Here is a 15,188-nt window from a genome sequence, read left to right on the forward strand (position 1 = left end):
AATGGGAGTTAAACATGAGATCTGTGGACACTGTATAAAAATGAGTTATGTGAATAAAAAATGGGTTTATTTCCTGCATGAAGAAACTGAGTCCCACCTGGTCATTGCAACATCCCCATCTTTGTTATAAACCCCCTTTATTTACAGAAAGGCTGCACCATCCCATGCCATGCATTGGGATAAGATTTCTACACCTGGCTGTAAAAATTCAGGGATTCCTCAACTGCAGAGCTGCAGCTGGAGCTTCTCTCAACATCTTTGCATAACTGGAAACTTTGGGTCTCCAAAATAAATGAACCTGGCATCAGGTCACCTCCACAGCCCAGCCACAGTCAAACTCCCAGGTTCAGAGCTGCAGGCACAAAAATATAGCAGGGGGTGATTCAGCACTCAGTACTCCAGAAAAAAAAACAGCTTCTGACCATTTGTAACCCCCTTGGTGTCTCACCCAAGCCCCAGCTCCAAAACCCTGCAGGGACACGAGTTCCCAAGCACCTGCAGGAGCCAGCCCAGCCCTCCTGGGTGCTGGGTGAGAGCACAGCACAGCCACTGCAGCAGCTCTTTGTTTCCTTCCATACTCTGAGACACATCTGAGAATGGGGAGAGGTGAAGTGGAAAGATAAATGGAACACAGCAATATTTTTAAAGGCTGCTCCTTTCTGTGTGAATTTTGAATGGATACCACATGCTTTAGCATGCTGGTTTGATTCTCTGCTAAGATATTATTTACTAGCCTGCCTCAGCAAAGGCAATCCTCTCTCCAGAATAGTTATTTTTAGTTAAAAAAAACAAATATAAAAGTAATTTCTACCAGTGCTGCTTTGAACTTACCATCATCCATTACACTGCCTGTTCATCTCAGTCTCCCAACTTTTTTATTGCAACAGTCCTTTCATCATTTTCACCAAGTGCTTCCACCTCCAGATCACTCAGGAAGATAGTAAACACCACTTGTTTATTGATATTTTTTCTTACTTTGATAAGAAGCTATTTCTACCCTGGTTTCTTCTTCTAAACCTCTTTCAAATCTGTGATAACATTTTCTCTTCTTATCACTACCTCAGGTTCTTAAAGGAGCCTTTCTTTCCTCATGAATTTTGAAGTCCAAATATTTATTGACTCTTCCCCACCCATGGTTTTATTATTTTACACTAATAGATCATCAGGGTGAAAGGGGATTTGCACATTTTTATCTTTCACTTGATTTATCTAGCAGAGAAGCTGAGTTTCCTGGTGTATTTTCACTGCCAGACACACAGAGGAGAGCAGGGACCATTAGTCCCCCTCTGCTGCTCTTTCTGCACTATTTTGGGCATGAAGAAGTGAGGAAGGGCACAAGAGATGATGTCCAGAGTGCAGGGGCACAGCAGTAACTTGAGGAAATGCTTCTCTCACAGAAGAGTGCACACATCAGGAGATGCATTCCTAAACCCATTTCTGTTCCCTGTTCAGAGAACCTGAATAAAGACAGAACAAACAACACCTGCAGCCATAAACTGTTCTGCCAGGAGCACAGGGAGGTGTTTCAGGTGGAGGCTTGGACTGCTCTGCCACAGACAGGGATTGATGCCCACGGGCAGGGATTGATTCCCATGGGCAGGGATTGATTCCCATGGGGAGAGATTGATGTCCATAGCCAGGAATTGATGCCCACAGCCAGGGATTGGTGCCCACAGACAGTAATTGACACTTACAGGCAGGGACTGATGCCCACAGACAGATATTGGTACCTACAGACAGGGATTGATGCCCACAGAGAGGGATTGATGTCCATGGCCAGGAATTGATGTTCACAGCCAGGGATTGATGCCCACAGACAGGGTTTGGTACCCACAGAGAGGGATTGATGCTCATGGGCAGGGATTGATGCCCACATACAGGAATTGATGCCCACAGGCATGGATTGATGTCCATAGCCAGGAACTGATGCCCACAGACAGGGATTGATGCCCACAGACAGGAACTGATGCCCACAGGCATGGATTGATGTCCATAGCCAGGAACTGATGCCCACAGACAGGGATTGATGCTCACAGACAGGGATTGATGTCCATGGCCAGGAATTGATGCCCACGGGCAGGGATTGGTACCCACAGACAGGAATTGATGCCCATAGCCAGGGATTGATGCTCACAGCCAGGGATTGGTACCCACAGACAGGAATTGATGCCCACAGCCAGGGATTGATGCTCACAGACAGGAATTGATGCCCATAGCCAGGGATTGATGCTCACAGCCAGGGATTGGTACCCACAGACAGGAATTGATGTTCACAGCCAGGGATTGATGCTCACAGCCAGGGATTGGTACCCACAGACAGGGATTGATGTTCACAGCCAGGCATTGGTGCCCCAGGACCCAGCTGTGGGTCCTGCAGCCCCAGGGGATGGAGCAGCAGAGGAGCAGCACGGAGCAGATGGTGAGGGCAGGGCAGGGAGGAAGGAGCCCCAGCCCTGCTCTCCCCTGCTGCCCCCAGGCTCAGGGGCTGCATAATTATCCCTGTGGAGCCAATAAAAGCTCGCTGAGCTCATTGTCCTCCAGATAACAGACCTCAGACCTGGAGCACTGGCAGGACTGACCTCTCATGCCAGTTCTGACTGGAGCAAAATCCCCTGGAAAAATCCTGCTAATGAATGGAGCATATTATCTCATCTTCCCCACACTGGGTTTTTGTTCAGAACTAAATCCCCCATTTGGGAAAAAAAAAGAAAAAGAGAGAAACAGTAAAAGGTAGGATAGATTTTACACCCACTCTAGCTCAAAAATCCTTGTTCTGAGGTATTTTTCAAGATTAAAAAATACAAAAGCACTATGAGCTAATACACATTAATTTCCTACTTATTTTAGATTATGTGGCTAATTTTAAAACTGTTAATAACACTGAGATTTGAATTTATGTTAAATAATAATGTAAAAGTAAGCAAACATTTTCAAAGTGCAGTTAATGACCACAGTGAGATACCTTTGGTTTTGGTTTATTAGGGTTAGGGAACAAAAAACAATGACATGGCTCAAGGATATCAGAGCACAACAGTCCCTGGGATACTTTAACTGCAGGAAGAGTTAAGATTGCTTAGACAGCAAATTGAGCAGCAGAACTGTGTTGTACAAAACTTAGTAAAATATATTTATACAGATAAAAATGTTTACTCACACACACAGTGCTTGCAGTTAACCTGGGAACTAGAACTGGGTTTAATAGTATAGATTATTATTATTATTATATGTCCAGTACATAACATCCAGCAAGGCCTGGCTCACAGGGGACAGGGTGTGCCTGTGGCTCAGAGAATGCTCTGAATTAGCCCTGCTTATTCCTCCCTATTCAGCCTGAGCAAACCTCCAGGAGGAGAGCTGCAGTTCCAGCTCCATTTGAATGATTTCTGCAGCCTGAGGAGCCTTGGGACAGCCCTGAGCTCTCACAGCTCCTCTCTGCACCTCCCCACCTACCTTAGCCAGCTCTGAAAAACTCCAGGGATTGCATCCAACTTTTTTACTTCTTTTTTTTTTTTTTTTTTTCCTCCTCAGCTTCTTTAGACACAGTGCTATGACACACATTTCTGTATGTCTTTTGTCACTCCTGGCAGAGCTGATGGTGGATGGAGGCTGAATCCTCTGTACATGAGCAAGGCTGTCCCTCCTTCCCTTCTGACCCATAAAAACACCTTTGTTGTCACTGGCATTGTGGCCAAAGACAGAGTGAGGAGGGTTTTGGGAACCTCTCACACTCACAGGGCCCTTTGCAGCATAGATTAATATCCTTAATATTTAAGCTCCAATGTGCAAGAAAGAAAAGGCTGTTGTGCTGGCTGACAGCTCTACCACAACAATTCTCACCAGAAATGTCACCTGGTTGTTTGCCTTTATTCACACCCAGAGAGATTTTTCCTGGAGAAAAGTGTGAATTGTGTCATAACTTACCTGCCATTGAGTGAAAACAGCTTTTTGGTTGAAGGCCAGTAAGAGCTGAGAAGGGAAAGGAAGAAGTGGTTTCAGGCAGCCAAGAAAAAGAGGTGAACTTGCAACAAGACGTGGAACATGGAAACAACCACCAGGAGATTCTCAAGGTGTCTCCCCTGAGGGAATTCAGGGGGTATTTGCTCAGTCTTTGAGCTACAGCAGGTAAGGGGAGGTGAGCAAAAACGATGTCTAACACTAAGGACCCTGACACATCAGAATAAGCAAGACATTTCCCCATTACAAACAGGGGAAATTCACATATTTGATTATTCCAGGTGATCAAAATAAGCCATTTACAAGAATCCTCACCCTTGCTCAGGATATTTTAAGTGTAACCTTCTCCTTCTCAGAGCAGGGGGGACTCTCATTCACGGTGGTGGGAAAAAAGAACCAGAAACCTATGTTACAATGACACAAACTCACAATGGAAAAAAAACAACAAGGCTTTCTTGGCCTGTCCACAGCTCCAGATATTCAACCTTCTTTCCCTTGCTCATTTTCAGCCCATTTATTCCAAGATAAACCCTCTGGCACTGCAGTGAATAATCCCCTTCTCTCCTGGGATTCAGAGTGAAAAGGGAACACGTCACTCTGTATGACAGAGAGAACTGCTAAAATAAAGATGCTGCTGGGGATCAAATTTTTAGCATAGGTCTCTTTTGGGGTGTGAATAGCACCAGGATGCAGAACCAGGGGCCACGTGCTCCTGGGTCACCAGGTCAGCTCTGACTGCATCTTTCAATAATTTTGACAGCCTGCCATCTGTGACACGAGGAGCAGGTGTTCATGTGGAGAGTGGTCAGTGCATGGTTCTAAAATCAACCATTTCCAGCAAACAGCAACTCTGGAGCCTGCTGGTGGACTGGGAGCCTCACTGCCTTGAGAGAAAAAAGGGATTTATCAGAGATCTTTACCACAGGCAGGATCTGCAGAAGAGCAATGAGCACATAGCACCACAGCCTTGTGGATGGCAGGCAGGAGGATCACACCTCCTCCAGAACCTCAGAGTGAGGCAAAGCAATGGCAAAACACCCAGAAAAGTCTGCAAGATGATGTTGTCCTCCACTGTCTCCCCTTGCTCTACACACAGAATTATAGAATGGTGTGGGTTGAAAGGGACCTTAAAGCTCATTTAGTGCCACCTGGACACTGCCAGGGGTGGGGCAGCCACAGTTTCTCTGGCCAACCTCTGCCTGCACCTCACCACCCTCACAGGGAAGAAGTTTTTTCCCCATATCTAATTTCAATCTGCCCTCTGACAGTTTAAATCCATTTCCCCCTGTTCATATCCCTACCTATATCTTGGGGAGTGGTCAGAGACCACACCAATGGTAACCAGGACAGTACAATGCTCACAGGAGAACAGGTCTGATCAAGAGTTCAGCTGTGAGATCAGCCTGTGCCTGCTTTAAGAAGCACAGGAATTAGGATTCACAATATTCCAGACTGTGAATCCCCCCTCTTCACCCAGATTCTGTGACCCACAGACCCGAGGAAACAGAAATTAATAAGCATAAGGTTTCTAAATAACATCTCAGAAAGTCTTCTGAATATTTTACCATGAGTACTTAGATACACTCTCATGGAAGCTGGGCTTATTCATTCTAGTGAGTGCTAAAATCCTTGTGGGATACCTGTGGACTAATTGGTTTTGTCTGTGTTAGTGTCTAGTCACTGCATGAATCAGGCAGTGCTGAACTTTCAGCTTGCACTGAGAGCTCCCTGAAGATGCAGAACTAGGCTGTGCTGTCTGGCTCTGAAAGTGACTTGGGTTCACAAGTTCTCCAGCCCATGCATTATTACTAATCCTCCTCTCATGACACACGGCTGTTGCAGAGGAATAATCTCACGCAAGCACCCAAAGGCAGAGCATCTGCACAGCCCTGGGGAGGAGCAGCAGGGCTGGGAGTTAATCCCCACCCTGAGTGATGTGGGCAGGGATCTGCCCATCCAGACCTGTCCTCTTGCTGCCAGAACAGATTTACACAGGGCCTGGCAAATCTCAGCATGAGCAAGAGGCTCAGAGAGGGAAGGGCTGAGGAGCAGATGCAAACCAGACCCAGGTTTGCTGTTCCAGCTTTGTGCAGCAGGGAGGGAAGGTGGGATTTGCTGCTCCCCTTGGCTCTGGCTGCTGCAGAAGGTGGGACACAGAGCACACTTGCACCCCTCTCCTGCTCCTCCCTGATTTCCTTCCAGGCAAAATTCCAGCTTTACACGAGTGCATGGAACTGCTTGTTCTGTGCTCACTTCAATGAAGTTTTTCAGTATCCTAAAGGCCAGACAAGATGTGAAGGACCAGTTGTTCTGACATCATTCCCTCAACACAACACAAAGCAATTTGTTCACTCTGTAACCTTGAACCTGGTGCCTCAGGCTGTGAGTTAACTCCTGCCAGGGCTCTGGAGGGAATAGCTCCCTCTAATCTTCCAGCAATGCAGATGCTACTGGGTATAGTCACGCAGGTGCCACCTTCTTCCTGAGCACCACTTACAGATTACAGCTGTTGGAGGCATTTTTATATTTCAGTACATGCTGCATTTTGGCTATAGGAGCAGTGAAAAGGATAATGAAACACAGTTCTTCATGTAATGGAGAAAGAGAGAGCTTTTTTTAAAGAAACACTGCACTTATATAGGGTAGTTCATGCAATACAAAATAGAAAAGGCTCATTGGCCCAAGAAGGCAACACCTCTTTGAAAACATGCTTTCTGTAAAATATCACAAGACACTCACACAGCTTGGTGGTCAACACCAGGTGTTTAATCTGTGTTATTCATTCTTCCTTCTCTTGTTTATCTCTGTGAAAAGTCCCCAGCCTGGGAAAGAACCGAGCTGGAGCTGAGAAAGCCAACAGCCTGAGAAAAATCCGAGTTGGATTTTTCCACAAGCCTTCAGTAGTGTCCACATGTACAAACCTTGTTCCACATCTCATTGATACAATTTCATTAACACAGTCAATAGATTACATTATCCTGGAAGAGTTTGCTCCACTGCTTGTATCAACACTTAAGTGATTAATTTTTTGCTACTTTTTTTCCCAAATACCAGCTTAAAATCAGTGCAGCAACTCCAAAGTTTGGTTTCTCCACTGCAGCTTGTAGGGATGCCCTAGTGCAGTATTTGGGAGATGTTTTATCAACTCATTCATTGACTTTGATCACAAAGCCCCAACCTTAAACTTGCTGTAAGCTTTGTCATCCTGTTTCTCCCTCTGTGGCTGCTGCCCTTCCTCAGTGCAGGAAATCTAAAATGAAATGGCAACTTCTTGCCTGGCCAGGGGAGGTGGGCTGGCCTCCAGGGCACTGGCATCAGCTTTGCAAACAGAATGAACTCCCCTCATCACCTGCCACTTGATATCCTTATCAAAGCTCAGGCTGCTAGAGGGGACCTTTTTATTAAGACTGGAAATTCTTTTGGGAGCGCAGTCACAAGTGCCCTGACATATGGAAATGGATGTAATTTCATCTGATGAGACAGCTAACACTCAGATGGAGCAGCAGTACTGTGTCTAGGCAAGGCAACAGCCAACATGCTGAGCATGGGTGACTTTCCCTGTGTTTGAAAATTTCAAAGGCCAGAGGAGATCACTGCATGTTATCATGGCTAAAGCTACAATCTGTTCCCTGCTTGTTGACCAGAATATCTCTATTTATGTGCAACTGGAGCATACAAGCTCTCCCTGCTCTGAGCAGCTCCTATTCTGCTTATTTTTGGTGATAATAATTGCTGGGTGACACAATGGGGTGTTTAGTTAATTCAGGCATGGCAATAAAACAGCTGGAGAAAAAGAAAATATTCCACACCACAAAAAAATACCTTAATGCTAAATTACAAGTGAACATGTCTGATGAAATTCTGTTTATGCCAGAGTATCACCAAATTCAGCCAATGACCAAAAGAAAGGGACTGATTTTTGTCACTGCATCTCTTCAGGCACTTGACAGAACAATTCACAGACCTTGGAATAAAATGTAGGGCAGGAAAAGAGAATTTCAGTGTGCACAGAAGACAGCAGCTTTCAGAGGTCACTGAAAAGCAGGAAGGAATGCAGGCAGAGCCCACCTGCAAAGCAAGGTGCTGACAGCACAGGTGATGGAACAGCCTCCTCTTCCCCAGAGAGCATTGACCCATTGTGCAGCAGGGTGAGGAAGGGGCTCAGCCATGAGCAGGACAGCAAATCTACACAACCTCTGCAAAGTCTAGCTCAGCCTGCTGCATTCAAAATATCCAAATGCAACTTCATCCAGGGTCTCAAATTCTGCTTTCTAATTTGGTTTGTTAACAATATGAGGTGGGAGCTGTCATCATGTGTCTGTGAAGTAGCCACTGCTCCTAGGAATCCAGATTTATTTGGGACATTGGGTAGAGCTGGGAGTTTAAAAAAGGAGGAAGAATCTACCAAAATAATTGTTTTCCAACATGATCCACAGACCTGCTGACCAAATTAAATCTTGAGTGTGTGTGTTTTAATTGAGGTATTACACATCTCAGCACTACAACAATTGTAGTCATGGGACCAAATACTGAATTTGGCCCATAATAGCATTTGTTAAATGCACTGAATTGTTTGACCCACACCATTTCCTGTACAGCCATGGAACTCCCAAAGGTAAATCTCTGTTGTGATCCCCTGCCACAATTCTATTTGAAAAGCCTTTTGAGCTCAGGGGTGTGCATCAAGAGATAATGATTTGCTCCAGCAAGGGAAGGAGCTTGAGTACAGACATTAGAAATATGTGCAAGTTAAATAAACTACTTAAACACAAGATGCTAATTTAGCAGCTTCAAGGGCCATATTCCTCCATCCAACCCAGGACATAAAAAGACACAATTTCATTAAAATAACCTAACCCCACTATTGTTTCAAGTGCTACATTTATTCAAACACAGCCCACCAGCTCTCAATTAGCTGCTTTTGCACTCCAACTGCAGCAGGTCTGCAGTGCACAGAAATGTAATTATTCACACAGCCCCCTGTCACTGCCACCACTGTCTGTACTTCTAAAGCATCTTGATTACTCCACTGATGAGCACTATGGAAATGCCTATAAATAAAATAATCATCTCCCCTCATTAAGTTCCAGCTCGTGGACTGAGGAAGGATGATTTCCCTTTGTACGTTCCTTTTGTAAATTTTATCATTTCACAACAGAGGGAGCAACGTGCCTCTGATGGCACTCAAAGAGACAGACTGTCAGGGTTCTTGTCAGTGTTTCAGCTTTGAGCAGCTTGCATTTTTGCATGAATATTTCTTCCTGAAAATAAAGTGCTGTTTGTCAGAATCAGGCACGCAGTAATCTCTTTCTAATGTCAGCATCAGACATGCAAAACCCCCTAATGTCATGTCAGGAGGTCAGATTTTATGGAGCAGTATGTCATGGAAACCCTAACAGCCAGCATAAGCCTCTAGCTCTGACTTCCACATTAGAACACACATCTACAATAAAGAGCAGGCATTGAAGGAAACCTTCCATTAAAAAACAAAGCCTTGGTGAACCAGGTTTGCTCTTCAAGGACCAATTGGTGCTGCAAACAAATATCAAACATCCCATTATTGCCAATTTCTGTTTTCAATAACTGCATTACTGGGTGTACATTTGCACACATTGAAACTCCCAGGAGTGTCTCCAACATGCAGTCAAATATCTCATTTCATAAAATGGTGAATGATAATGCCAGAGAAACAAGTTAAATGTCCTATCAGGCTGATCCTGTCTTGCTCTCCAGCCAGGAGTGGAAGGGAATCACCACTTGCTCCTCTGAACAGCTAAAAGGGGAAGAAGAGAGCAGTCTGATGGAAGCACCTGGAGCATCCCTATTTCTGCACCACCCAAAGCAGCAGCTCACCTCCAAATTGCCAGCAGCTCTCAAAGACCTGAGGCCACCCACAGGTTCAGATGAAGACCCTCCTTCTCAGCTGGGAGAACAACAGGACTCAGAGTCAGCATAGCAGAATTATCAGAAATTGTGAAACCCTCTGCAAAGCTGCTGTGACCCAAAGGTCCTGCAGGGGGCTGTGCCCAGGTGTGATCACCTCAGGGAGCACAGGGCAATTGACTCTCTCCTTCCTCTTTCCCTGGTCTTTCCCAAGGTTTCCGGTGCATCACTCGTGGTATCACTGCTCATATCCAGCAGGTTACTGTGTCTATGCACAGTGCAGCTGGACAGTCACCCTGTCATATTCAAACTGGGCATCTGAGGAAGGACAAGTGCTGTGCTGAGACAAGTGGAAAGGAAAGCTTTGGCAGACAGATGGGATTTTTGTGTATCTGAAGCTGGAACCAGACAGTAACTAATGTGCAGAATGCAGGATGGGACAAAGCAAGAATCACAGAATGGTTTGAGTTGGAAGGGACCTTAAAGACCATTCAGTTCCAGCCCCCTGCCATGGGACACCAGACTGTCAGCTCAGAGTGGCACTCCTGGACAGTGCAGGACACTGTAGGAACCTGTATTTGGGATGAACATTTTTATCTGTAAAACCTGCATTTTCCTGGACTGAGCCAGTACTTGAATAATTTTTTCCAGAGACAGGACAGAGTTAAATTAAGGCAAAACCATCAATCCCTAGAATAGCCAGCATCCAAATCCACACAAGAGCCTCACTCCAGAATCTGGAGCAGAAAAAATAGTGACAAAAATAAGATCATTCCTCAATTACAATAAACAGAAATGTTAATCAAGCTCAGAATTGTCCTTGCAGAATCTAGCTCTTCCCAGCTCTAAAAATGATCCCCCACATTCCTTTAAGGCTTTTCATAGATACAGCAGTATGAAATGGCTCATTGCTGTGTGGCTGCTAACAAGACACAGATGTTTCCTTCAGTTCCAGCAGCATGTAGACATGAAGCACATTTTGATGACCTGCTAAATATTTCTTTCTGCACGTTACCTCCCCGTGCATTCAGTCAAGGAAATGCTGGACAATTCCACACTTTCCCTATTCACTCTGGAGCTCTGGCCAGAAGAGCATGCTTGGATTAATCACTTTATCTTAGCAAGCCTTCACCAGAGGGCAAGGAAAGTCAAGCAGCACGTTTTCACCAGAGCTGGAGGGTTCTTAGTCCAGAGCCAGACCAGCTGTGGCTGTGAGCCCAGATCCCCTGGTATTTATTTAGCTGGCCCAGAAGACACGCACCGCACGCCGGCGCAGGGGAGCATCTGTTCCACCCAGACCCACGGCTGCATTCTTTACTTGGTATTAATATCAGGCAGAATTTAGTAACCCAACCACTGGCATGAGAAGCCACACTTCTAAAGGAACAGATGGCAGCAATCATCTCAGCTTCATTTTAGGCTTTGAGAATTGCTCTGAGTCAGCAAAGCCGCATGACAAGAGGGGGAAAAAAAAAAAGTAACATCTGTAAAACCTCCTACCTGCTTGCCATCCAAGGTGTACAGCTTTTTGACCACCCCTGTCTCCAGCTTGATGGCCTCAGTGATGTCAGTGAGGACCTGCTCGAAGGAGTGGGCAGTTTTCTTGTTGAGGAGCACACGCACAGCCTTGCGTGGCTTCACCCCGCTGCGGATGATGGTCACCAGCTTGGGGCGCACGAAATCCTTGTTCTCCTTGGCCTGGGCACTGTTGCTGCTGGCCAGGGACTGAGGTGCTTTCTGGTTGGCAGAGGTCTTGACGTTGACAGACCAGTTGGGGTTGACGTTCTTGGTGTATTCCACCTTCTTGAAGAAGTTGTCGGACGAGCAGACGTAACTCTCCCCTTGAGGAAGAAATGAGAGTTCTACAATAACCACCAGCTCTGGGCTCTTCCCCCATGAATCATGCAAACCATTAATAATTGTTTCCATTAGCAGTCCCACGACAGTTTGTTCTTAAAACATTCTGCCTTGTTTTAATGTTATATTTATGGTTATTTAAAATGTTGCTGGTGTTTTCACAAAGTGAGCAAGTCAGCCATCAGCAAATACACACAATCACATGAACCAGAGGTTAAAAAATGTTGAGTTGTAAATATCATCAATATGTATATTTAGGTACCTGAAGATGCAGCTAAGCTTTACAAAAGCTTCAGAACACTAAATTCATTTGGCCATCCCGATAATTTTATAAATTTTTTAGTTTCCCCTTTATCTTTACAGACCTAGGTACTACTCCAGTGTGTCACTCCCTGCCAAGAGGACATCAACATTCATCCACAAAATGCCTCCTGCATCATGCCTGAAAAATAATCAAAATCTTGTCCTGAACAGTCACCACTAAAAGTAGCCTTGGTAAATCCAGCAGGCATAACAAATATGCACTGTTAGAGCATCAGTGGTTTATTAGGGAACAGACCTAGAGGCAGCTGAGATTAAACACTGCACCAAATACCACTCCTTGATTTACATGGCTGGTACCAACCAAAAATACATTAAATCCAAATTTAGACATGGCAGAGAAGAGTTACAGGGTCTTTTTAGTAATTCACAAAAAGCCCTTCCCCATCCCATCCAAAATTAGTTCCAGGCTTTGTCTGTAATTTACAGGATCCTATCTATCTAAGGTTTTAAAAGCACCTTAAAGGATTTGTAGGAGCTTCTTTGGGGCCTGCAAATCTGATGGATGCTGCAAGAGTTATTACTAGAATGAGACTGTAAACCAGTATCCCTAAGGGAATGTAGCTGTCTGGTCTGAAATGACTCAGGCTGCACTGAAAAAAGTCACTCACTGCTGGAGGAAGAAGCTTTTGTCTCGCCATTAGATAAAATTTTAATAGAAGCTGAAGGCATGACATGGGTACCTGTAGGAATTGAGAGTATCTTCTGGTGTTTTCTTTGTCTGATCTTACAGAATTAAGTTCTTCGTGTACTACAATATGTTTCCAATGAAAATAGAGATTTAACTAATTTGAAAAACAACTTTTTAAAAAATAAATTCCTTCTTTACAAAAAAACTGATTGCAGTCTGTCCCTGACTGCAAACTCCAAGGCTCAGACATCTTTAAAAAGCCTATCCCCAGCCTATCCCCAGCTTCCCATCCAGGGATCTCTAGGACAGGATTTGTCATCCAGTTGGCAAAATATGGATTTGCAAACAGCCCTTTGATTTTTGCATGGCCCAGGCATGTAACATGCCCAGGATAAAGTTCATATTGGAACTCCTGCTGACCAAACTGCACTTCTGATGGAGGCACTAGAGCCCATAGTGAGACCACAACAGACCCACAACTAACAGATGTTAATAGTGATTTTAATTGTGATATCACAAGCAGCCATAGAAAAGATGCAGGGCTCTAACTCATTTTAAGCTCCCATTTGTACCCAGTTTGCCCTGTGATGGCCACTCATGGTGTTTGCATCACCAACTGCAGCTCTTCTCCATCAGTTGTATAAAAATGTTGATCAAATCCTTGATCAACAGGAAGCAGATATTCTGTTTCTCTTTCTAAAAATGGAGTACAAATCCAGAAGAGAGCTGACCAGGTTCATGATGAACACTCACTTGGGTGTTTTGTCACCCCAAACTAACAATAATCCCACCAGCAAGTCCTGCTGTCTTGAACAAACAGTAAAAATCTCTATTTGCTGACAGCAGCACCCCTCAATAAACCAACCATGCAGCCCTGCCCATGGCTGGAGCTCCTTAATCCCTTACATTTTGTGAATCTGACTCAATAGAAACTCAAATGTACCCCCCAAAGTACCACACATTATACAAAATTCCCTCTGGGGATATCGTTTTCCAGAAGCTTTGAATACTTCAAATCTTTCTGATTAATAAGTGATAAGTTGTGGTTTATTCATCTGCTTCAGCCAAGTAACACCTGGTGCAGAGCAGGCCAGGCTTCTCTCCAGTTTCAGGACTGAGAGAAAGGCAGCAAGGAGTCTGGAATGCACCCAGGGAATTAAGCATCCTAAGAACCTGAGCCCTCCCAAGCCCATAATCCCTGGCCAGCAGAGCTCTCCTAACTGTGCTCAGCAGAACTGGGCATTATCCTCTGAGAAAAAGGGATTTATCTGTTTAAATGAAGCACTAAGAACAAGTGATTTGGATGCTGCTGTCACCCACCCCTGCCCCAGCTTCCCTGTGCCAGCTCCTGACCTCACCTGCATCCCCACCCAAAAATCAGCAGTAGGCTATCAGCCACTGAAGTGTGCAAGGCTTGACTTTCATCTGCATTTGACCTCCATCTGTATTATTGTCACAGTGAAAGAAGTACACATCTGCACTGTGCTCTGTACACACATGAGGAGCTGGAGCATATTTTCTATTAACAAGCTGCATATTTTAAAGTAAGCTGAAGAGATTCTTGATCTGTCTGGTGCAGTACCATTCCTCTTAGCTCCAGCTGAGCCCTTTTGAGCTCCTCACTGCACACCACAGCTGTTTGTGCATTTGCACCACTCTGCACCAAAGGCAACAGTGGCATGAAGGCAAAGCTCTTGTAGGGTTTGTTCCACAGATGTGATCTTGGGCAGCTGTGCAGATGCACACACTGGCCTCTCAAGCTGTGTTCACACTCACAAATGGAAAATGCAATCTGCCCTTTCTCCCTTTGTCTCATTTAACACAAACCCCAGCAAATAAAATCTGTACTTTACTCGATTCTAAAACTGGAGAGGAATTTCCTTGGAGTGACACTCCAGAATAGCAGTGTCTTCTCAGCAGCTCTTCTCAGCATCATTTCTGCAGTCACAGCACACAGCTCTAGGGAAGAGGAGCTTTCCTTTCCTTCCTCCCTGACCTAAGGATGTGACCTGAAGCTTTCACTTCATTTAAAAACCACTTCAACTAATGTCTTCCCTAACTCAGTTTATGACCTTCAAAGAGCAGCAAAATCCTCTTTCAGGTTCCTCAGTGAGGCACATGCATTTGCCAGCCAGGAACACACTTTCCACAGTGGAGTATTTCACTTCCCACTGTGGAGTTTTACCCAAATCTTACCATGGTGATAGCAGGATTGACCAAGCATGGGCTGAAGACCTGTGAACTTTCCAGCTTTTAACTGCACAATGTGGCCAGGAGATGATAAAAAAGAGAAATCTTACAGGGAACAGAGCTACCATGGAGGGAGGAGTGGGTTCTCTGTGGGTTTCTCTGCCACATCAGTCTGTGCTAAGCCTTTAATGAGCAGTCAAGGTGTACAACTGTGGCAGAAATATGAGTGACAGACAGAGCAAAACAGAAGGAATGGGAAGTGGATGTGAGATATCTTGTCACAAGCAAAAGAAACAGCTCTGAGAAGAACATTGCTCCCCAGCCCTAAGCAAAAAAATCTGTGCACAAATAT

The 15,188-nt window shown here is 44.9% G+C and overlaps 1 protein-coding gene across 9 annotated transcripts in view; it reads right to left on the reverse strand.

Moving 5' to 3' along the window:
• DCX (doublecortin) overlaps window positions 1–15,188 on the reverse strand; it is a 115,152-nt gene that overhangs the window by 43,890 nt on the left and 56,074 nt on the right. For all 9 annotated transcript variants that reach the window (XM_079318794.1, XM_079318796.1, XM_079318795.1 and 6 more), the window contains one exon: window positions 11,338–11,678. In XM_079318794.1, coding sequence (XP_079174920.1) covers window positions 11,338–11,678 — 341 coding nt within the window. The remainder of the gene's footprint in view (window positions 1–11,337; window positions 11,679–15,188) is intronic.

The sequence above is a fragment of the Erithacus rubecula genome (genome assembly GCF_903797595.1).
Source record: "Erithacus rubecula genome assembly, chromosome: 15".
NCBI lineage: Eukaryota > Metazoa > Chordata > Aves > Passeriformes > Muscicapidae > Erithacus > Erithacus rubecula.